At 45.0% G+C, this 23,613-nt stretch overlaps 1 protein-coding gene and 1 pseudogene across 1 annotated transcript; both read right to left on the reverse strand.

Annotated features, from left to right (window-relative positions):
* Window positions 1-5,256: 5,256 nt before the first annotated feature.
* On the reverse strand, window positions 5,257-21,884 carry LOC130023403 (zinc finger protein 678-like; annotated as a pseudogene).
* LOC130023643 (zinc finger protein 679-like) lies at window positions 10,157-21,847 on the reverse strand. The gene is made up of 3 exons (XM_056114217.1): window positions 21,810-21,847; window positions 10,967-11,093; window positions 10,157-10,263 (listed from the first exon to the last, which is right to left on the reverse strand). Exons 1-3 carry the CDS (start codon window positions 21,825-21,827, stop codon window positions 10,157-10,159), a joined length of 252 nt encoding a protein of 83 aa, XP_055970192.1. The 5' UTR covers window positions 21,828-21,847.
* Window positions 21,885-23,613: the final 1,729 nt, after the last annotated feature.

Genomic DNA, 23,613 nt, shown 5'->3' on the forward strand with positions numbered 1-23,613 from the left:
AATTGAGGCGTGTGCATTTCTGCTATGCATCATGCCATTTCTGCTATATACCCTATATCACTGAAAGCTTTGATATAATCCTCTAATTTTCCTCCTTCTGTTTCTACTGCCCTTAAAGTCTCCTAACACTCTACCTTAGTATTGTCAAAGGAGGAGCTATGAAGCAGCATATCTTGATCTCCATGAGTGGGAGCAGTCTTAGTCAAATTATCTTTTAATTGGGCAATGAATTTCACATAAGGTTACTTCAACCCTTCTTAACATTAACCAAGGGCTGAACTATAAATCTTGGGAAATTTTTCCCAAGCTTTTAGGCAACAGTCATGAACTTGAGAAATAACCTTATTGCCATAAACAGATTGTAGTTCTTCATCTGCTCAAATCCCAGTACCTGTCAATTGACCCATAGAGATATCGATGTAGGTGTTAACTTTTGCATTTCTAATCCCCCACTTCAAGCCTCATCACCCCTAGTATGTTTTAAATTGTAAAAATTTGGCAGGGGAGACACGTTCAGATTGTTCCCAATCTTCAGAAATCAACCACTCTGTTTTAGCTAAGCCAGGAAGTCCCATGGTATAGGGGGAGTCAGTTCCTTACTGTATGCCAGCCTTGTTAAATTAATTATAAAGTCTCAAGAGGAAAGGAGTATGCATGTATTTTTCCTCCCCTTCTGGGAATTCTTCATTTGTAGCAATAGGAATAACAGACACAGGGTACAAATATGCATCCATAGTTCCTCCCAAGTGAGTCTGCGGAATTCCTTGCTGAATTCTAGATAAGATTGGCAAGCTGGCTTCTGCCAGTACTATGGTTTTTTTTTGGTGGAATTGAGGGAGGAGCTGATGAACTGGGAAGCCAAAGTCTTTCCTTACTTTCTTCCCTTTTTCTTAGACTATGTTTTTTCAAATTTTCTAAGGAATCCTTGTCATGAGTTTGGATGGGTGGATGTTTAATCTTTTGAACAGGACTGAGAAAAGGGTCATTAGCCTCCTCTTCATCCTCAGATGCTTTCTCCTTAGAACTGTTTTAATGCCTCCTCACTTTCCTTTTTCTCCTTTTCTGTGATGCCCCTTCTAATTGTAATAAAGCTGGTGAGGCCAAGTAACAAAGCACCCACACAGATGGGTATGGATGGCCCTTTTGTGTGGGTCTCTCTCAGTTCTAAGATAACTTTCTTCCATTATTTGGAGCTAAAATTCCCTGTGAGGGTGGCCAAGAGTAATGCTGCCGAATAGCCTAAAATAACTGTTGAAAGGCTTCCTTTTAAATTTTAATCTTGATGTGTGCATTAGTGATATTAGGAGTTGAGTGTGCTTCTCCTCTTTGCCACATTATTACCCTGATTGACAAATCCCCAGAACACACTTAACCTTGGAACTTCACTTACTCTTTGTTTCAGCAAGGATTCCCCTCCTGCAGTTCTGAGTACTCAGTTTATCAGGGTTTTCCAGTTAGATTCGATGTCAGATACTTTCTACTAGTTCAAGTCCTTATTCTGGTGCCAGTTGCTGATGTCCATTCTGAGGGTAAACAGGCTTTGAGACCATGACACCATGAGAAGTAAGGAAAGAGATGGAAATTTCTGAGAGAAAAATCACAGGGTCAGGGGCCTAACAGCTTCATTGACTGAGAACATTGATGCAATGAACACAGATGCTCTTAAAAATTCATTCCTCACATAATAAGATGAATTTACAGAAATCACCATTTACCTACAGGCTGCTAGCACAGGACAAGTCATTACTTATTCTCGCATATATAATTTTAAAAATGCATTGTTACATGCTCTGTAGCACTTACTTTGCATGTTTATGGTGCTGTGTCCCTCTGGTGGCTCTTGATTGGATGTCACATCAGACAGTCTGCAACCACATACCTTGTTATTGTTGTTCAGGATTTGTTTTACAGTTTGTTCCATTTAGTTTTTATGGCACACATGCAAAAGTTATAAAGACTTGATTTCTGACAGACATACAGAGAGCATTACTACTCATAGGCTGTATGGTGGCAGTGCTTCCCCCATCGCAGCTACATAGTCCACTTCTGTCCTAGTGTCTGGATGTTCCGGCAGGATCAGAAACATGATTGCACGCTTGTCTCAGGCACTGTCACTTCATTATTTTATCTAATACTGTGGTCCTGTATGTACGTTCTTGTGCTCCAATTCTCTGTGATACATAACGATTTACTAATCACACATATGCACATACGCCCACACAGAGACATGGAGCTTTGGTTTATGCCTTAGTTACTTGCATGTATACTTGCTGGCATGTATAAGCCTGCATAACTCACCAACTATTTATGCTTGACATTGCTTTATATCTTGACTGTGAAGTGCCCTCAGAACAGACTTAGACATGTATGTTCATTCACATACTTGTGTAATCACACACGTGTGTTCACATTCACTGTGCGTTCTCTTTAATCATGCCTGCTTTTTGGAAGTCATAGGCAGATGCAGAAATGTACAGTCACCCAAATCTCTGCCTGCTTTCTCTGTCCCAGGTGTGTGCATGCATGCACCTACACATGCACTCAGACACACACAGGTTAAGACCATGGCAGTTTATTCCTCACTCATTATACACAGAAGTATTTTATCACTCAGCTAATCATGCAGGGCATACTAACATGTATGCACCTGTTTGCATTACTTTGCTACCCACTTGGCTGTGAAAATTTGCTTTACCCTTAAGTTTTCCGCACGTTTGCATTTGATTCTCAGTACTGTGTTTGATTTTTTGGGTGCATTGATTGCAGGTATCGAATATAGCCTGCCCACAGGGCAGAGTCTGGCAAACTCCCCGTGGCGCACCAAATATGCCAAATACCAGTAACAATGATGGGTCTCATTCTCCTAAAAGAGCCTTGAATATAATCTCAGGGCTAGGATGAAAGAGACGTTACTGGGGCCTGCTCGAGGCAATCGACGAATAACAGGATGATGAATGAATGAATGAATGAATGATTGCTTAAGCATTCAAAAGCAGATCTTGCTTCAGTGCACGTTTCACTGGTACCAACATCCTGGTATTGTGAATATGCAGATACACTCATAGACTCACACAGACTCACAGAATTAGGTGTATTATATTCTCCATATAATAGGCACTGTAGTCTTCCTCTGGGTTAACATCCTAATGTTAACTCTCCCCTCCTCTCCTCTTTTATTGCCACCCAGCATTGCCTTCTTAAAGAGTAACTGGTAAAATTATTTAAAATTCAGAATGTTTCTATCTCCTTTTACCTCTTTTTTTTGAAAAGTAAAGTGCTTTTATTCTAAAATTTTAAAGAGTAGACCAAGGTGAAGTACAGTCAGGCCAGGAAGGGGCGATTAAAGGCAGAGAAAAATAGGTAACAGGAGTTCTGGGTGCTAAAAACGCTGAATTCCTGATTTTTTGATTCTTCACTCCTTGCTGTAAGTCTAAGGGCTTTTCTCAAGCTGACATGAAAGGAACCTTCCATTTCTGACATTCTAGCCCACTCCATAACTTTGGCAGTTGAAAACTACTTAGAATCCAGAAGAAGCATCCACATCTTGCTCTCCCCAGGCTACAGACCTGACATCTGTTCTTCCCAGGGTTAAGGAGGGTTGAGGAGATGAGTGTCCTCGACTACTCCAAGATCCCATCCATTTTTCCTAGGGCACAGAGGGGTGTGTCCCCCAGGGTTGGACTTGGGGGGGGGGTGCTCCCACCCTACCCAGCACTCTCCGCTCACCAAAACTTCCACTAAACCCTCCCCACAGACAAGGCGCAATCTGCAGCCAGCCACTGGGGGTGGTGAGAGGGCAACACCAATGACCCTTTTTTCCCAGCTTGCACCCCCGGCCCCCTCTCTGGAATCTGAACCAGATGGTCTCCGGACCTGGCGTTCAGCATCTGTTGGAGACTTCCAGAATCCTCACGCTGTGGCCCGCACTGCCAGGTCCCCTTCCAGGCCCGGCTTGGAGGCAGTGGTTGTAGGTTGAGATGAGGGTGTCACATGGAACCAGGGGTCGGTGCCCAGGGACAGAGCCCCCAGGATGCCGGAGTCACAAGATCTCCTTTTACTTTTAAGAAGTGTTTTGTTGGACCACAGAAAGTGGTGATTGGTGGCTACTTCTAATATGGTGCTGGGGCAACACCCAGTGCTGGGGATGGCACTGGGGTTCCTGCATGCAAAGCCTGTCTGCAGGCCTTGCAGTAATCTTTCCAGTCCGTGGCTCTCATCATAACACAAAGATTACATACTAGACACTTATCTATGGACTACTAATAGCATGATATTATGTCTACCCTATGTAGAATCTCCATACAGATTTAATCTACACATCACATGTACAATGTGCCATCAATCTTCTTTATAAAACTGATGCAAATTCATTGCAACTAAAAGGGAGGGCATTTCTCAAAGTATGAGATATTAAACAGTATAACATGATTTGAAAAATTGAACTGGGAAATGTACACTAGTGAAAGGACAGGTGTTGGAACACCATATGACTGAAACCCAATACGAACAACTTTTTAGCAATGAATCTCACTGTGATCCAATTAAAAATAAATACGTTTATATTTTTAAAAATTAAATTACAATAATGACATCTTTCAAACCATCTAAATAAGGAATATAAAATGAAACATAATACTTTGCTAAAGTTAAATTTCTTGATCCTGTAAAGCACAGTAAAAATGATCAACTTACAAGTCTTATGTTTATATATATTTTGAGTGAGAACAAGATCTGAACAGTGCTTTTTCTTCTAGTCTCTATTAAAACTCCTCCAACACATATTTAGACTTGATTTTAAATTGTTTCCACAATCTTCATTATCTATAATAGTTTACAATATTTAAAATGACATCTCACTGCAGCAAATTTATTTTGTACAATTTCATAAAAGTCATTCATCCTCCATACATTAGGAGGGATTCTCTCTGTGTATTGATTTAAGGCTGTAAATATGGTCAACAGCTTTATAACATTCTCTGTTTATTAGGGTCCTCACTAAAGGTAAAGGTAAAGGCCCTCCCGTTGATCGTCGATTTGCTCGAGCGGGCCCAGTAACGTCTCCATTGGAGACTTTGTTGTTACTGTGTTTGGCATATCGAATACTCTCGGTAGCTTGCCGGGCTCTCCGAGAGGGGCGGAGGAATCGAACTCGGGTCGGCCATGTTGGCCGCTTGTAAGGCAAACGCCCTACCGCTGTGCTATCGCTCCAGCCTGGGGTCCTCACTAGAATCAATTATCTCAGTTAACATGTGAATGTCAAATGAAGGTTTTGCCTCTTTCTTTTCATTTGTAAGGTTTCTGACCAGAATGAATTCTCTGATGTCGGTTCAGATCTGAGCTTTGATTGAAGGCTTTGCCACATTCTTCACATTTATAAGGCTTCTCGCCTAAATGAATTCTCTGGTGCTGAGTCAGGTGTGAATGCTGATTGAAGGCTTTGCCACACTCTTCACATTTGTAAGGTTTCTCCCCAGAATGAATTCTCTGATGTCGAGTCAGATCCGAACTTTGATTAAAAGCTTTCCCACATTCTTCACATTTGTATGGTTTCTCCCCTAGATGAATTCTTTGATGTCGAGTAAGAGACGAATGCTGATTAAAGGCCTTGCCACATTCTTCACATTTGTAAAGTTTCTCCCCAGAATGAATTCTCTGATGCTGCATATAATTTGAATACTGATTAAAGGCTTTGCCACATTCCTCACATTTGTAAGGTTTCTCCCCTGAATGAATCCTCTGGTGCTGAGTAACATGGGACCGTTGATTGAAGGCTTTGCCACATTCCTCACATTTGTAAAGCTTCTCCCCAGAATGAATTCTCTGGTGCTGTGTCAGGTGTGAATGCTGATTGAAGGCTTTCCCACACTCTTCACATTTGTAAGGTTTCTCCCCAGAATGAATTCTCTTATGTCGAGTAATATCTGAATGATTAAAGGCTTTGCCACATTCTTCACACTTGTAAGGTTTCTCCCCAGAGTGAATTCTCTGATGTTGAATAAGTGATGAATGGCGTTTAAAAGCTTTGCCACATTCTTCACATCTGCAAGGTTTCTCCCCGGAATGAGTTCTCCAGTGCTGAGTCAAATATGAGTGCTGATTAAAGGCTTTGCCACATTGTTCACATTTGTAAATTTTCTCCCCAGAATGGGTTTTCTGGTGCTGAGTCAGGTGTGAATGCCAATGAAAGGGTTTCCCACATTCTTCAGTTCTGCAACTTTTCTCTCCAGTATGTATTCTCTGATGCACAGAAAGTTGAAAACAGGATATAAAGGCTTTGCTAGCTTCTTTGCATTGGTGAGACTTAACTCCAATATGAAATCTCAGATGCTGATTGAGATGTGATCTCTGGTGAAAGGTTTTTCCACAGTGTTTGCATTTATAAGGTTTCTCTCTAGTATAAACTCTTTGATTTATATTTTGATGTAGAATAAATTTTGAAGATTTTCCAATTTGATCATACATAAAAGTTTTTTCTTCATTTCTGGAATTATGATGCTCAGAAACATCATAATTAATGTTTAATGCAATCCCGTATTTATGATAGTTTGAATGCTTATACACAGAATGCACCAGCTGACTTTGCAGACATTCCAATTTTTTTTTCAGAAAACATGAATGTTTAAAAGAGTCATCAGGGTTTTTGTTTACAGAAACAGATTTCTCTACTGAAACAACTGCACTTACATCTGGTTCTTTCCAAGAGGAATTATATACTGAATCATTTCTGGTGGTAACTGTCCCAATTTTGTTATGTCCATCATAACGTCCAATTTGCCATTCATTACCCACTTCACATTTCCAGTCTTTCACTAAGCATAAGTTTTTAGGACTTCCAAATTTTCTCAATAGTCCTTTGGGGAGTGAACTGTCAGTGTCAGACAGGCTCTGGGTGTTGTAAGAAATACCTATGGAAACAAAACAGAAAAACATCAGACTGTGTCACTCACAACACTATTGCTTCATAAGCTGTGAAATCACATGTAGAACTAAATACTGGGGCCAGATTGATTATAAAGTGGGAGAGCATCTCGCTACATGTATACAGCCAACCTGGGCCTGATCACCAGCACCACATATGATCCCCTAAGCCCCACCAGGAGTGATCCCTGAGTAAGAGCCAGCTGTGGCCCAAAACTCAGAAAAAGAAAAAGCAAAGACAAGGGGAAAAAGTTAAGTACTGAGAGCAGTATAGTTTACTACAACAATAAAATTCCACGCTTCTGAGAGACATCACATTAACAATTACTGAAAAAACATTGTGAAATGACTAGATGCCAGCTAGGAGAGAAAAACTTTAGGGAAGAACTGAATGAAACAGAGTAGGGGGAAAATGTGCCACGTTTGCCCCTTACTTATACCTGCTCACTCTTCCCTACAACACCACTGCACAACTGTGAGAAAATGTCTAACCCAGGGCAGGGTGCTTGCCTTACAACCGTACCAGATTTATTTGATTTCCAGCATCCCATATGGTCCCCGGATCACCTCCAGGAGCAATTCCTGAACCCAGAGTCAGGAGTAAACCCTGAGTATCGCCAAGTGTGACCCAAATCCCTCCCCACCAAAAAAAAAAAAAAAAAGAAAAGAAAAGAAAAAGAGAATGCACAATTTAGTTTTCTTTCAGGACAAAAAGTTAGAGTGGTTTTTGTGTTCAGGGACCTGAATTTCTGGGCACTTAATTAACAGACTCAGATCTATTTTGCATGACAAACATCAATATAAAAGATGAAAATATATCACAGATGTATAGCCACTGAGATTAATACTGAGCCTTTCTTCAAACACTAGAGACTGTGCAGTGCTAAAACAAGCCAACAAGGAGGTAAGTCTCTGCTCAGAAAAAGGATACTGGTCAGTACCTAACCTCTGAAATACAGAAACATTCCTGAAATGCATTGTGAGGACACAGAATATTGACTGCCATTGCTGTACTATAAAAGAAGGCTTGGGAGTGGAAAACAGGTCTGCTCTTAAAATTCTCAAGTGTTCATAAAAGTTCAAAAACAAACACGATACTGGATCTACAGCTGGTAGTAGACCCAGGCAGATTCAACCTCTGCCCACCCACTTCACATGTGGGCAAGGGCAGATTCAACAGTTGGAAATAAATATAAAACTCTTACAAAGAAACATAACATCATGGCTAAATGGAAAAAAACACTCATTATTACAATTACAACACATAGAACCATAAACACATGACATGACAAATATCTGAAGATTATTTTGAAGATTTTGAATGAGGTGAAAATAAAGATGATGTGAACAAAAATAAAAGAATTATGCATGGTTAGTATAAGATTATTAGTGAAACAGAAAATATAAAAATTATAAAATAAAAACAGGGTGATGAAGAATAAATGATTTTTTAAAATTTTACAAAGGGTAAATGATAAGAGAAAGCAGAAGTAGAAAATGTGAGGATAATACAAGCAGTTAGTGGAGTAAAACAACTACAGGGGAAATTTGAAAAACACCAAAAAAGATCAAAGACACAAAAAGTAGGGCAACATATATAGTTATACATATAATAAATAAATACCTACATAAAGAGGCAAGAAAAATAGGAAAAAGAAAACTCAAATGGTTTGATTAAGCATCTCACATGTAAAGAAATAAATATATATATATTTAAAAATGCAATGGATTGAAAGTGAGTATGTCAAAACAGACACAAGCAAAAAGGAGAATGAAATAATAGAAATGCAATTAATCTCATGAAAGAAAGTGTCTGTAATATTATCAACAAGGTGCTCAGCAACAACTTTGTAGGGAAAAGTGGATATTATTTTAAATATAACAAAAAAATTTCAAGCAAAAATACATAAAACTATTCGTCAAGAAAATTCTATGAATGATATTATAGATAAAAGAAAGATTTATGGGGGTTAAGGCATGTGCCTTATAGATGGCTGACCCCAGTTGGGTCTTGGTATCACAAAATCACCCAGGAAGGCCTCCAAACACCAACAGACTGCTCTGGCTAATCCCAAAGGGCTCTCGGAGCACCGCATCTTGGGACTCTCACATTGTACTGCCCAGAAAAAACCCTCGACGTCCATCACCTTAGAGTTCATTTTTAGTCAACCAAAAGAGGTGAAGAAATATTTAACTCCTTTACCCTTTAAGAAGTAGCAGCATAAAATTTAAAATCTTTACTGTTAGTGCAATGAGCAAGATACTTGCTTTCCTTTCACGTGGCCAACCAGAGTGTGATCCCCAACAACCTATATGGTCCTCCAAGCCCACCAGGAGTGATCCTGAGCACAGAGCCAGGAGTAAGCCCTGAGCACTGCCAAGCGTGGCCCCCCCCCCAAAGCAAAACTACATATATAGCATTAGTATATATAAATGACAAGATTTTAAGACACACAGTTTGTATTTTCTCATTTAATGAGATGCTTTATACTATTACGAAACCACTAAACCTGGCACTGTGGAGACATGTTTAGTCTTCATAGAACTGGGGCTGGGAGAATTGTACAGGGGCTACAGTGCTTCCCTGCATACAGACAACCAAGGTCCAGACACCCACTAGCCTGGCACTCAACTCCCCCACCTCAGCACCACATACAGTCCCCAAGCACTGCCAGGAGTGATCCCTGAGCAGAGTCAGAAGGAAGCCCTGAGCACAGCATGGCCCACGCCCTACTCCCCTATATATATATATATAAATGAATAAAATGGAATCAATTTAAAGTACACATAGAACTGGAAATTCTATGGTGATGAATATGTGGGTTCACCTCCAGTGTTTTAGGGATTTCTGCACCAAACCTCTATCTCCACCATTCCCTTCCCACATTCTGAGGTCGTGCGAGAACAGCCCCGGAAACACCTTGGTGCATAATCCATTAGAATGGACACATCTTCTCAAGCCTCAAAGGCAACGGGTAAGCAGATAGGTCATGGAGAACAGGCGTTCAAGAGAGAACTTCGATCCTCACTGGGATGTAACAGAAGGTCACTGGAGCAAGGAGGGTCCGGACATGATGGGAGGAGAAGAGAGGCTGCTCAGGAACCCTAAAGTCTCAGCAAGATCAGTAACTGAGGAGAAATTCGGAATTTCACAAAGCTCTTCCACTGAGGAAATTCCGAACTGTACTTCAAAGTTCTGGTTTCCTGTTCCACCTTGGTCTGTCACATAGTGCTTTACTCAGTCCCACCTACCTGGGTGTCTGGCCACCTTCTCTCTCTGAGAGTTCCAGGGCTCCTGATTTTGTTCCAGTAAGGTGATCAGGTATGGCTTAGATACACTGAGACCTGTTTATTAGAAAAGGGAAAATTGTTTTTATGTGCATTTCTCTATTTTGAGGTTTCCGGGGCCACATCCAGCAGAGCTGAGGAACTAAACTTTGTGTGTGTGTGTGTGTGTGTGTGTGTGTGTGTGTGTGTGTGTGTGTAGGGAGGGGGGGCCAGTCCTGGCGGTACCAGGGGACCATGTTTTCTGGGGATGGAGCAGAGGTCAGCCAAATGCATGGCAGGCACCGTATTCCCTGGACATATTGCTCTGGCTCCCAGAAAAGGGAATTATTTTACTTTCAGGTTCTTACATTTCAATATACTGAGGTGCCAGAACAGATGAGAGAATATGGTATATTTTAGAAACGTATTTACCAAGATACAGTTTTTTTTCTGAGTGTACCTTTACTACATTTGTATTTACAATATTGAGTTCTGAGTTTCACTCTCAAGTACCACTGAATCAAAAGAAAAAGTTGTAATCTGTATTTGAGTTACGGAGATCAATGCTTACATGTCATGGATTTCCTAAAATCGCCACTAAGGGAAAAATCCAATTCACCATGGCACTTACGAAAGCTTTCTCTTCTGTACCCACAACCCCCGATTGTTTACTCTAAAGCAAGGACCTATTTTAATACATAAAGAAGCACCCAGAAACTGTCCACAGATTAAGAGTAGTAGAAGGGTGGAATTAGGGATTCTGGAAGAAAGTTTTCCTCACCCAAGGAAACCAGGTGTCCATAGTTCTCTAACATCACATCCCTGTACAAATCTTGCTGGGACTGGTCCAGGCATTCCCACTCCTCCAGAGAGAACTCTATAGCCACATCCCTGAATGTCAATGGTTTCTAAAATTGAAAAGAAGATTTATCAGGTCTCTAGCATGGGAGCCCCAGGGGCATGCTTGACACTTGAGGTCGTGGTCTCTACTCAAGGAGGACAGACTCTGGGACAGCTTCCCTAGGCACTGCCCAATCTGTGCAGCTGTGGTGACCTTCTAGCTATCAGGCACTTGTGAAACAGCACTCTATAGGGTATATTTGGGCTCAACAAGGAGGTAGGCCCTGTGTTCTTGTGAGCACACACTCCTGACGGTTGACCTGGTCTACTGAAAACTGGAACACACATAGCCCCAGTGCCCACAATACTAAACCTTTGCTTGCAACCCAGGCTGTGTTTGCTGCCCCAAGCTGGACCAAGCGCCTGTGACCATGCACCATTTCATTTCAGTGGGTGTCATCTCAGTGCTGTAGCTGTTGCCGTGTTCCTTGGAGACTTGCAGGTGCTAGATTTGCTTATGCCCAGAGCCACTGCCAGGCCCCCTTGATAGAGACAACACAGCTGCCTCCAGACTCTAGAGTCCCAGCAAGATCCTACGTGACCTTAGTGACACAATCACTGCTAGACAACCAGGAATCCCAGAGGCCACTGACTGCCACCCTGGACGCCAAGTCCCCTCCATGACCTTGTCTCAGATCTTCCCAAAGCACCAAACAATTCAGACAGGCTCTCCATTCTGATGGATGAAGATCAGAGCCAGAGAATAATCTCAAGGACATTATTGGAGCCAAGCCAACTTCCTGGTTTTATAGACCACAATTTCCTTTATATGCCACAATACCAATGATGCTCAATGAAACAAAAAATCATGAAAGAAAGCTCGAAAGAGCTAATATGTGGGAAAATCTAACATGACTGAGCCACAGCACCAAACCACCAAAAACAAAATAACACATCAGAAATCTGTGACCTCAAAATAAGGCAGAACCATCAAAAATGGAAAGGGTCTGAGGCACAGTGAATGTCAGCAATCAGCCCACATGGCTCAAACTGCAGCATAGACTCAGCAGTGCTGGAGTGCACCTAGTTCACCCCAGGGTGCTCGGGGACCCCCAAATTACTCTTATTATTTCTGGTGAAGGAGGCGTGAGGCATGAGGGACCAGAACCAGGTTCCTTCGGGCCCCTGAGCTATCTCCCTGTTCATGACACAAATCTTTTTATTTTGGGATTTTTTTAATTGAATCACCATGAGATACAGTTAACAAAGCTTTCATATTTGAGTTTCAGTCATACAATGATTGAACACCCATCCCTCCACAGTACACATTCTCCACCACCAAAATGTGGGATTATTGTAAGGTCACACCTGGCAGTGCTCAGGTAATATGCAAGCAAGGCTAGTGCCCTACCCACTACACTATCTCTCCAGCTCTAAGTAGTTTTTATTGAAAGAAATCTTTTAGATAAGGGTGATAAGAGAAAAAGGAGGGGGGAGAGAGAAAGAGAGAGAGAGAGAGAGAGAGAGAGAGAGGGAAAGAGGGAGAAAAGCAAGGAGGGGTGTTCAAGAACATGGGCTTCTCTAGAGTAGACAAGTCCATGACAAGTTTTTTTTAATTTCTTTTTTTGGGGGGTGGGAGTAGGGGTCACACCCAGAAATGCTCAGGGGTTACTCCTGGCTCTACACTCAGAATTACTCCTGGAGGTGCTCAGGGGACCATACTGGATGCTAGGGATCAAACCCGGGTCTGCTGCATGCAAGGCAAACACCTACCCCACTGTACTATCACTCCAGCCCCCATGACAAGTTTCTAAACCCGAAGATACCCCCAAAGCTGAACAGATCATCACAGAGCTACATTCACATCAGAGCAGGCTCAGAAGAGAAAGGAGAGAGAAGCTGCATCAGTGGCTGGAGCAAAGGAGGTGGCTGAGGGTGACGGTGGAAAACAACAGTGGGGTGGCAGAGTGAGGGCACTTGAGTCCTAAGCAGCTCAAGGGGACAGTGCCAGTGACCAGGCAACAAACATGCTGGTGGCGGCAAGCAGTGGAGGCAGTGAGAACTATGATGACTTGCACAACTCCCACCTCCCCAAGTGACCATGTCAGGGGCCCGAATGATGGTGTGGTAGAAGCTGACCTGGTAGAGGTCTGGAGGAATCTGCAGCCATCGGCTCTGTGGTAGTGACACCCAGAGACATGTTTTGGGGGCATGAAGATGTTATGTTGGGGGCTCACAATGCTGTGAACTGCCCAGTGAACAACCAGACGAACATTGCTGGCTGCCGCCCAGTCAGATCTCTGTCCTGGGCACCCAGATGACTCCTAGGGTTCTCCAGTGTGCTTCTCTTTCCCATCTTGAACCCCATCTATTCCATTTGAAGGTGTTTGATATACTGTTGTGGCCCTGTGGCCCAGAGAACTGTCATTCTCTGAAGGAAGGAGTCCAGGCCACAGGGCAGTCTGAGCCCGTGCAGTGCCCTGGAACCAAGTTCTCGTCAATGGGGCAGACACCAATCAGGCTGTCGGACTCAAGCTCAAGTAGACCATGTTGGAACACTTCAACTTGTTCAAGAGCTATCAGGATAGTTGGGGCTACACTGATCCCAACCTCAGTGGACAAGGTGACCCAGGAAGCAACCCTAACACAGAAGACAGCTCCCTCTCCCGGTAGAGCCCTTTGAGAATATGGAGGGCCCATAGGCATTCTTAGGAGGACTAGCGGTTCCCACCGCAATATGAAGGGTGGAACCTGGCGCTGACCACCCTCCACACCCCCTAAATATGGCGCTTATGCAACAGCCCTGTGTTCATGGTTTACTGCATGATCAGTCTGAGAGAAACTGTGATCAGTCTGAGAGAAACTGTGATCAAGTCTTTAAGGTCTTCTGCTAGTGTGGCAATGTGGAGGTCAAATTCATGAAAAGCAGGCCTGAGGCTGCCATAGCAGCCAGACAACCACCCACCCTGACAACAATTACATGTGCAGCCATAAATTGAATGTCTGAATCTCCAAGCAGCCTGCCACAGTGTGTGGCCAGTCGTACAGGCTGGAAGATGATTCCTGCCCTCACAAAGGCTTCAGCAAGTCCAGACACCTTGGGTTCTTCACTCCAGAGCAGGCAGCCAAGAACTGATCCAGCACCCAGCGATGTGCTGCACCTCTTCAGTGTCCCCTTGGGGTGACTGACAAGAACCAGAGATCTGCAGTGAGCTGGGAGGAGAATCCGGCAAAAGAGAATGCAGCAACTCTGGGCTGCTGGATGGATGAGAGCGATGCCCTGGAAATGTTGGACTTCCTGAGCCATCAGCCAGTGGAAAACCCAAATGGCCCACACCCAAACATTCATAAACTCTGTGTCTCCACCACGAGGCATCCTAGGCACCTAACTGGGTGCCTAGGAACAAGTCCCATCTGAGCAGGAAACAGTGCTTTTCCTGTAAGCTTTTGTTTTCTTCCTTTTTGTAAAAGTTCCTTATTCCTTTATTTCAGTGCTAGGTGAGTACAGGTTTTTAATGATAATGGAAATGCTTAAAATCTGGAGGGGGAAAGGAGGAGAACTGATATCTCCCAAGATTAACCTTTACTTTTGGGGAATTACTGTACATCTGAGTTTTACCTCCCTGTTCATACATTTGTGCTGCCCATGAACTCGGCACATTTCAATAAAATTGTTTGAAAAAAATTTTTTAAAGAGAAAAAGGAAGATTGTTGGATAACAGTTCTAAGCACTTTTAGAAATAACATTGGTTTGTCCTTTCCCCTCCCCCACAGGGAGCTTAGGTTTAGTTACTCCCACACAGTGCTCCCGAGGCACATCCAATTCCATCAGGCACTATTCTCAATCCTGTTTTTATCTTTAATCTCTCCTTTGTACTCTTCTTCCCCTATCTGTTAATCACTAATATCCCCAAATGAGACCCTGTAATTTGTAAAGTCAGATTATTCTGAGGGTTCTGGATTTTGTATATGTACGTGAAATACTGCTTTTCTCTTTCCTTTATGTCCTTTGCATAATTTATTTTAGAGCAAGGTCCTTTTTGTATAGACACAGGAAGACAGTGCTATGCTTTTGTAACCTGGGAGTTAATTGACTCCAAATAATATTTACTCCTGGGCATCCTTCATATTTATTTAAGACTCAGTTGCCTTTAGTTCCTAAGATTCCAGAAGGAGGGTCCTGGTGAGGGACCTGGATGGACCCAGGGCAAGTCATAAGCTATGCTGGCATTGAAAAGGGACAGGTGAAGTGCCATAAAGTATGTTAAAAGCACGGTCATGGAACAAACTCTGTCATGATGCAAAAAGAAGTAACTCTTAAATAAGGACTCTGCTGGGTTAGGAAAGACTAACTTGGCTGAGGACTGTAGTCTGGGATATATGGCAAGACATCCCCAGGAAGAGCCACCCTTTGAGCTTACTATATCTCTTACTGTGTCCATACAAAATGACTATAAATGCTATTAAGAAGTAAATTTAAGAGGATTGTTTAAATGGATACTGGCTAAAGAAAGGAGAAAGCAATACGCCCTTAGGTGGAATTCCTGAGCAGATTTCCTAGCAGGACTCTAGAGTGCTGAGCACTGAGATGAGATTCTGTCTTTGGGTGGTCCTCCTAGAAGAACTTCCCCTGAAGGAAGAAACTTTTATCTGTTAATTGTTTATGATAATATTCAACCTCATCTTTGTGTAACTGCTACCCCTAACCCTTCATGATTTCTCAATAACTAACACTGTGAGACCTGAATAAGCGGCCACTGATTACCAACCAGCCTGGTGGCCTCCGTTCCTTCATTATTCTGTCACTGTCACCTGCCTGAGGAGATGGTGATTAGCCCTGAATGCACCTAGGGACCTCGGGTCACCGCCTCTCAGGAACAGCGACAGAAGATAATTACTATTATTAGAGAAAAGATGATGATGATGATGATGATTTGGAATATGTGTTGAGAACTTTTACAAACCAAGAAAGGAGATACCCAGAATGAGCACACTAGAATTTCATGCGACACCCAAACATGGGACCAGAACTGCTGCTCTGGATGTCGACACCCAAGAGAACGAAGAATGACCCACGAACTCACTTGCTTCCCATGTAAAATGAAGCATAAGCTTAAAATCATAGCATAGAAACCTCACAGTCATTTCCAAAAAGAGAAGACGGAAATTAAAATCACCACCAAAAGGCAGGTATGAATGTATGGAGAATCGTGGGCAGAAGGAAAATAGACTTTACTAAAACCTCAAATACATACTGAAAATGGTAATATTTAAACCTATATTTAACTAAATGTCAGTGGCCGAAACTTGCCAATCAAAAGGCAGAGTAGGACATTATATACAAATACATATAAAAAGGACTATTAATTCAAATGTGAAGAGATATAACCAGCAACACATAAACTGAGAAGACCTTCCTGGAGGGGTGGGGACCATGTTTGGTGTGCTCAGGGGTTACTCCTGGCTTTGCACTCTGGAATTACTCCTGATGGGGTTTGAGGAACCACATGGGATGCTGGGGATTAAACCCAGGCCAGATGCTTGCAAGGCAAGTGCCCTACCTGCTGCACTATCTCTCTAGCCCCTGAGTTGACTTTTAGAAACTTATTCTCACCAGTGAACGGATAAGCAGACAGAAAATAAACAAGGAAAAGTGGCCATATGCATGACTATTGCATTTCTGTATGTACACTACGCTGCAACTCTATATGCAAAAGAGAACGCCTATAACTAAAAAGAGAAAAATCAAAGAGAAAAATCACAGCAACAATTGAGCAAAGTAAGTCAAAGAGAGAAAAAGACAAACCAGATGATCTCCCTCATGATGGTCTATTAAGAAACAGTAAGGAAAGAGAATGTTCACAGAAGACAAACCACTGGACTCTGACCACAAATCTGTGCTCATCAGTCCTGTCCTGAAAGCCTGCATCCTGAAATCATGTAATTATTTGTGGTCTTGTAAATCATTATTATCTACGTGACTTTTTTCAACTGACCTGTACATGTGTTGCATGTGGGAGGCCCAGTTTGGTCCCCAGCACCAGAGTAGTCAAGAAGCATTGCAAGGTGTGGTCCCCAAGTGGAACCAAGAAGGCGGACTTTGAGGACAGAATAGGTAGGGCACTTGCCATGCATGCAGCCCACCCAGGTTTAATCCCCCCGCACTGTAAGTGGTCCCCTGAGCCCTGTCAGGAATAATCTCCAAGCAGAGAAGTAGGAGCAAGGCCTAAGTACCACAGGACTTACTCCTGGACCAACACCACCCCTGAAAATAAAAAAGGCTGACTTTATAAATCACTGGAAAAGAGGTTCAAATATACTCACTTGGTAGGAACATCAGAAGTAAAGAAACAAATGGTAGAAATCAACTGTATTTCAGAAGGAAGGGAGAAGGCCCAACCGCGGAATGAACACCTCCAGTCCTTCCTACTCCTCATCTGGTTGATTCCCCACTCAGATGATATTATCTTCAAGAATTAGCTTCGAGTCCCCCAGTACGTGTCAACACATCCTCTTTGCCTGCTCTGCCACTCACACTCAGAGGCAGCTGGAAAAGCTAAAAGATCCTAGAGTGGTTCAGAAATAAGATTTCACATGGAAATAAAACAGCTCTCACTTCCTACATTCACATACTGTCTCCTGCCATATATTTCCAGGAATTCTCTTTTAAAGAATGTGGGCTCCAATGACCTCCCTAATAAACTCACACAAAGCAAACTCAGCTAACTCCCACTGGACCAAAAGCTGAATGAACTCAACCAATAAATTACTTCGAAGGCCATGAGCTTCCTGTGTCAGTCTTGCTAAAATCAGCTGGGACACACCCCAGAGGGGGTCAGTTAGCCCAGGGTCCACCCAAACAAAGCCCAGGTAGCCAACAGCTCCCAAATTCCAAAATCGCCACCATGCCCCCAGACGGATTCCACTGCCTCAGGTCAGGACTGAGCCTCACTCAGAAATTAATCTGCTAAAAAAAACCAGTATGTGGGGTTTGTGACTACAATCTCCAGGCTTTTCTCAGAGTTGGAATGGGCTCCTCCTACTTCCCAGTACTTTCAAAAGTCCTGGCATGAATGCCCACAACCCAAAGCCACCACCCAGTTATAAATTTAACTCCAGATGTAAAACACCCTTAAAAATTCTGGACTTCTTGAGCATGTGTCCAAAGCCACATGACATCTCAATCTCTACAACACTAATAACCCAGGAGTAGCACACCAGATTGGATGGGATGTAATGTTCAAGACAAGCAATCTCAACAAAATATCAGCACATAAGAATTAACCTATAACAACATCGTAATAATCCCTCATACAATGACTTAATGTCTCCACGGTGATAAACAACAATTTACACTAATTTTCTTCTAAGGAAACATTTTTTGATCACGCTGTTAGCAAAGTTATTGATAAAAAGCAATATAAAATAAATAACTGAGGGCCCACTATGGGGGCAGGCTTAAGGGCTTTTTGGGAAAATTGGAGACAGTGGTGGAAGGAAGGTGTAATGCTGATGGAATTGTTGAATACATATTGAATGCTTGTAACAAATCATCATGAACAACTTTGTAAACCACTGTTTATATAAAGTGTAGGGGGAAAAGTAGGCTTTACCTGTTCCATGTAAATTCTAAAATATCTTAATATAGAATTGCTTTTTAAAAAATCAGCTGGGAGACCAAATGAAAACACTGATATTCATACACAGAATAGACAAAATTTGTGGGGAGGGCACACAGGTGATATTATTTTTTTAAAACTTGACACCTATCCTAATACAAACCAGATGGAATCCACTGCAGTGATGGAAAAAACTCAGCGAGCATCACTGCCCACCTCGGGATATGTGAAGAGCTTGCCTACAAGATAGTAAGAGTATTGATCTTGAAAGCATCTAAGAAATCCTCACAAGGCATTCTGGCCATCTATTCCGAACAGAAGACAAGAAGCGCCTCCCAGTTCACCCTCTTTCTGGAGTACTCAGTCCTCAGGAACTTTTCCTCCTTCCAGGCGATTCACTCTGCTCTTCCGAGCCACCTTTATTTGATACCTGAAGAAGACTTCTTCCAGGTAGGCCAGCCTCCTCCACCAAAGCGCCAGAGGACTGGCAGCACCACCTCGTAGGGGGCAGATGAGCCAGGGAAGAAGTGACTGACACAGCTGGCAGGGCGCTTATTGTCTCTGGGAACTTAAGTATCTCATTTTTATCAACATCACATGCTGGGGCACTGCATGTGTTCATAGCAGCAGAAGTCTACGTTCAGCCGAGCACAGCACTGACCTATTAAAAATAGGAAGAGAGGCTCGACTGAAAGATTCCACCATTCTAAAGGACATCCAAACATAAAGGTACCAGATGTCAACTCTCACTCACAATGTTCCAATCTCCTTATTTCCCTGAAATATAAGTGATTTGCACTTGAACATTGTGGGAAATGGAGGTCTGAGGATTATGGGTAATCAAGCTTCTAGCTTTGGTTTCCTGATCGAGGGGGCCACCATCACACTCCAGCCCAGACCCACTGGCGGGCTGGCAGACACAGGCTCTCAGAGACTGGCTCCTACATTTTCCTTATCTGCTGGGCAACAAAACCTCATCCCAACTCGTCCCTTACCACCTCCTCTACCAGGCCTCCGGTGCACACTCTCCTCAGAGGCCATGGACACAGGGTGGCCCTTGCCCCAGCATCTACCCCATTGATGTATTAGCAATCGTTTCTCATCCTCTTGTGCCATAAAAGCAGTCATTGTTTTCGAACATCAGTAACTGCATGCATACCCTTTAAACTATGGGCTATTATACTCCAGTGACTGAAGCATCACATAAATCTTTAATTCAACAGCTTCCCTTCGTCACACAAGAAGCCAAGTCTAATCAACATGATCAGAACATGCCCACACAATTCTAGACCCTAGCACTGCATATGGTTCCCTAACCAGTAACAGGAATGCTCCCTGAGACCAGAGTCAAGAGTAAATCCTGAGCACTGCCAGGAGTGCCCCAAAACCAATAAAGAAATAAATGTCTACAATAAAGAAATCATGGTAGAGGAGCGAGTGGCTTAAACACAATCCTGGATAATTAAAGCATTTTCTTTCATTTTATCTATAGGGTGAGTGACAGCTATTTTAACTCAGAACCCTACTATGACAATGCAAATCAAATAATTCATATCATTAACATGCATGGACTATACAGTATATGTAATTCATCTACAACATTGTCAACCTTGTTCCAGCCTTAAAAAGTAATTCACCCCCAGCCAGCTTCTCCCTTACTTTGGCACATGTTTCACCAAATGCTACTGACTCTATTACGAACATAAACCTCCTGCAGCAACAACAGTCCCTAACTGACCTGCGCTTCTCACTGCTGGCCATGCTGCAATTTCTGCTAGCGGAAGGCATCACCTTTATTGGACTGCAGTGAAAACCGTCCCTCTCTTGTTGGGAGAAGAAACCCAACCGCACACATAGGGCCCAGTGATGGTGTGCTCAGGGGCCTACGGGCTCTACACATCTGCATTCAGGGTCATACGGTGTTTCTGAAACACAGAAACAGAGTGGGACTAATACAGGGCCAGGAAGCCACCTGAACAGCTAATTGAAAAGACACAAGTGAAAGTGTAACAATGTGGGGATCAGGTCAATGATGAAGTATATGAAGGGAGAAGCCTGTCATACTGGTAATTGCCATTCTTGTTGACAGCAGACCAAAGTGACTGTGGTTGGTTGACAGGGTCAAAATAAATTTTTTAAAACGGCCTCGCAGAAAAATACTACTTTGTGAAGACACTGCAAAAATCAACGACCTATGATTGTCTTAAGCAGACCCTACCGTGCTCACACAGGACTAGTGATTACTGGGGCCAAAGAGACGGTACAGCAGATAGAATGCTTGCCTTGCATAGGGCCAACCTGGGTTTGATCCCCAGCACCCCAAATGGTACCCCGAGTCTGACAGGCAGTAACCCCTGACAGCAGAGCCGGGAGTCAGCCCTGAGCACTGGCCAGGTGTGACCCCAAAACAAAAAACACCAGGTAACAAACAATAATAATAATAATACTGTACTTTGTAAACCTCTAAATGTCTCACACCCTCCCGTTCTTGATCATTCTCACGCAGCACTGTAGCACAGTCCTCCCGCTGTTCGTCGATGTGCTCGAGCGGGCGTCAGTAACGCCTCACAACGAACTGGGGGGCTTGTTACTGTTTGGGGCACAGCGAAGAGGTCGCGTATCTCAGAGACGACTGGAAAGCTGTTTTTGCACAGGATTTAATGTGATCACAGATGCGGCACGCCGACAGGAGCGAACAGCGAGGCCCGAGGACCTGCAGCTTCAGGACGCGCTCGCCGCCAGGGGCGTGGGGGCGAAGCCCACACCCACCCGCGCCAGACAACCCCGGGACCCGAGCGACAAGGGTGAGCCCGAGCGACAAGGATGAGCCCCGGAGGCAAGTTCATTCCCGGAACTCGACCGCCCCAGGGCCCGCCCCTGCTCTGAAACGGCTTTCCCCCCACCCCCTGGCCCCTGCCCCGCACGCTGGCTCTTCGGGGTGTCCTCTTGGCTTCGGGATGCCAAAGACAGCGCTCCTCAGACAACGCCACCCTCTCGGGTCCGAGCAGACCATCCTCTAAGAAGCCGTTTTCGGGGCGTTCCTGCCCGCCGTCGGATCTGGAGTTCTCCCCGCTGCAGGCGAAACGACCCAGCGCCCAGCTGAGGCCCAAGGAGCCCGCTCAGGCCCTCCCCACAGCACGAGCCCCGGGGCTGCCGGACCCTCACCTGCGGGCGCGGCCCCATCCGACACCGCGGCTCCGGGGCCCTGGGGCCGGGCGCGGAGAGCCGGGCGCCCGCACCCCCCGAGTCCCGACGCGCCGCGGCGCCTGCTCCACGCGCACGACGCCGGAAGCCCGCTCGCGCCCGGATCTCGCGGCACTTCCGCGCAGTCGCGCTCACGGCGCTAAACGGACAGTGCCCGGAAGAGGCGTCCGGGGCGGGGCGGGGCGGGGCGGGGCGGGGCCGGACCCTGGACTCTGACTGGGTACCTTGGCCGTCGGTGGGCGGGGCGGGGGCAGGGTCTGGGCCCTGACTGGGTACAGAACAGGGCCGGCTGGGGGCAGGGGCGGGGCGAGGGCGGGCCCTGGGTCCTGACTGGGTACAGAGTGGGGCGAGGGCGGGGCCTGGGCCCTAACTGGTTACGGGATGGGGCTGGCGGGGGCGTGGCCTTGGCCATGATTGGGCACAGAGCAGGGGCGGGGGCGAGGAGCGGGCGGGGCCTGGGCCCTGATTGGACACGGCGGGGGCGGGGCTTGGGTCCTGACTGGGTACAGAGCAGGACCGGTCGGGGACAGGGCGAGGGCGGGGCCTGGACCCTGACTGGGTAGGGGGTCAGGGGCGGGGCGGAGGCGGGACCTTGGCCATGATTGGGCAAAGAGCGGGGCCTGGGCGAGGCCTGGGCCCTAACTGGTTACGGGATGAGGGCTGGCGGGGGCGGGGCCTTGGCCATGATTGGGCACAGAGCAGGGCCGGGGCGAGGTGAGGGGGGAGCCTGGGCTCTGATTGGACACGGGGCGGGGCCTGGGCCCTGACTAAGTACAGAGCGGGGGCGGGGCGGGGCGGGGCCTGGGCCCTGATTGGGTACAGCTAACGGGTTTTGCTCTAATGCTTGTCTGTGCCAGGTGTCATCAGGGTATGAAATTCCGGCACCCAGTGCTTGGGGCATCGCCCTCCTAAGCCAGGGTTTCAGGGAACGTCCCGACGGGTCCGGTGATAACTGCATAACTACGCTCATCTCTGCAGGCTCTCGGCGTCTTCACGCTCCCTCTCCGACTCTGCAGCGGATTTCTCCGGCCTCCGCGAGCATTTAGATGGAGCTGGGAAAGTCCAATTAGTCCTGTCTCCAGAGCCCCCCCACTGATGCCCAACGGAATGAAGAGCTCTCCTGGCTGCCAACAGCTGTCACTGCACTTTTAAAGAACGTAACTAAAATCTATCAATGTGGCAAGACGGTGATTAGTACCGCTTGCATTTGAGACCGCATTTCAGAAGTCAGCCCCAAAGTCTGGACGTTAATGTCTGACACACACACACACACACACACACACACACACACACACACACTCCTCTTCAACATATGCTGACAAGGAGTTTGCTTGTCAGCTGTAGGGTCATTTCATTTTTCATTTCATCATCCTGTTATTCGTCAATTGCCTCGAGCAGGCCCCAGTAACGTCTCTTTCATCCTAGCCCTGAGATTATATTCAAGGCTCTTTAGGAGAATGAGAACCATCATTGTTACTGGTATTTGGCATATTTGGTACGCCACGGGGAGTTCGCCAGACTCTGCCCTGTGGGCAGGCTACATTCGATAGGCTGCCAGTTTGTCCAAAGTAGGAATGAGATAATAAGATGTCATAAAAAGATGTCCTGAGAAGATGTCCGGGAGCTGGATTTTATAGTCTCTGAGTGTTGGCCGCTGATGGGATTACACGGTGCCAGGGGGCCAGGTGGTGGGTGTGACCCCCGCCTACTGGAATTTGGAGGATCTGGGTGGAGGATGCTCGACTCCAATCCGAGTAGGCTTAGA

The sequence above is a fragment of the Sorex fumeus genome, unplaced genomic scaffold (assembly GCF_029834395.1).
Source record: "Sorex fumeus unplaced genomic scaffold, SorFum_2.1 ptg000024l, whole genome shotgun sequence".
NCBI lineage: Eukaryota > Metazoa > Chordata > Mammalia > Eulipotyphla > Soricidae > Sorex > Sorex fumeus.

Excerpts from the sequence above, each read along its gene's own strand:
- LOC130023643 (XM_056114217.1), bottom strand. Across the intron at positions 10,264-10,966 it reads TGGACACCTGGTTTCCTTGG|GTCTCAGTGTATCTAAGCCA; the intron begins GTGAGGAAAACT and ends TCTAATAAACAG.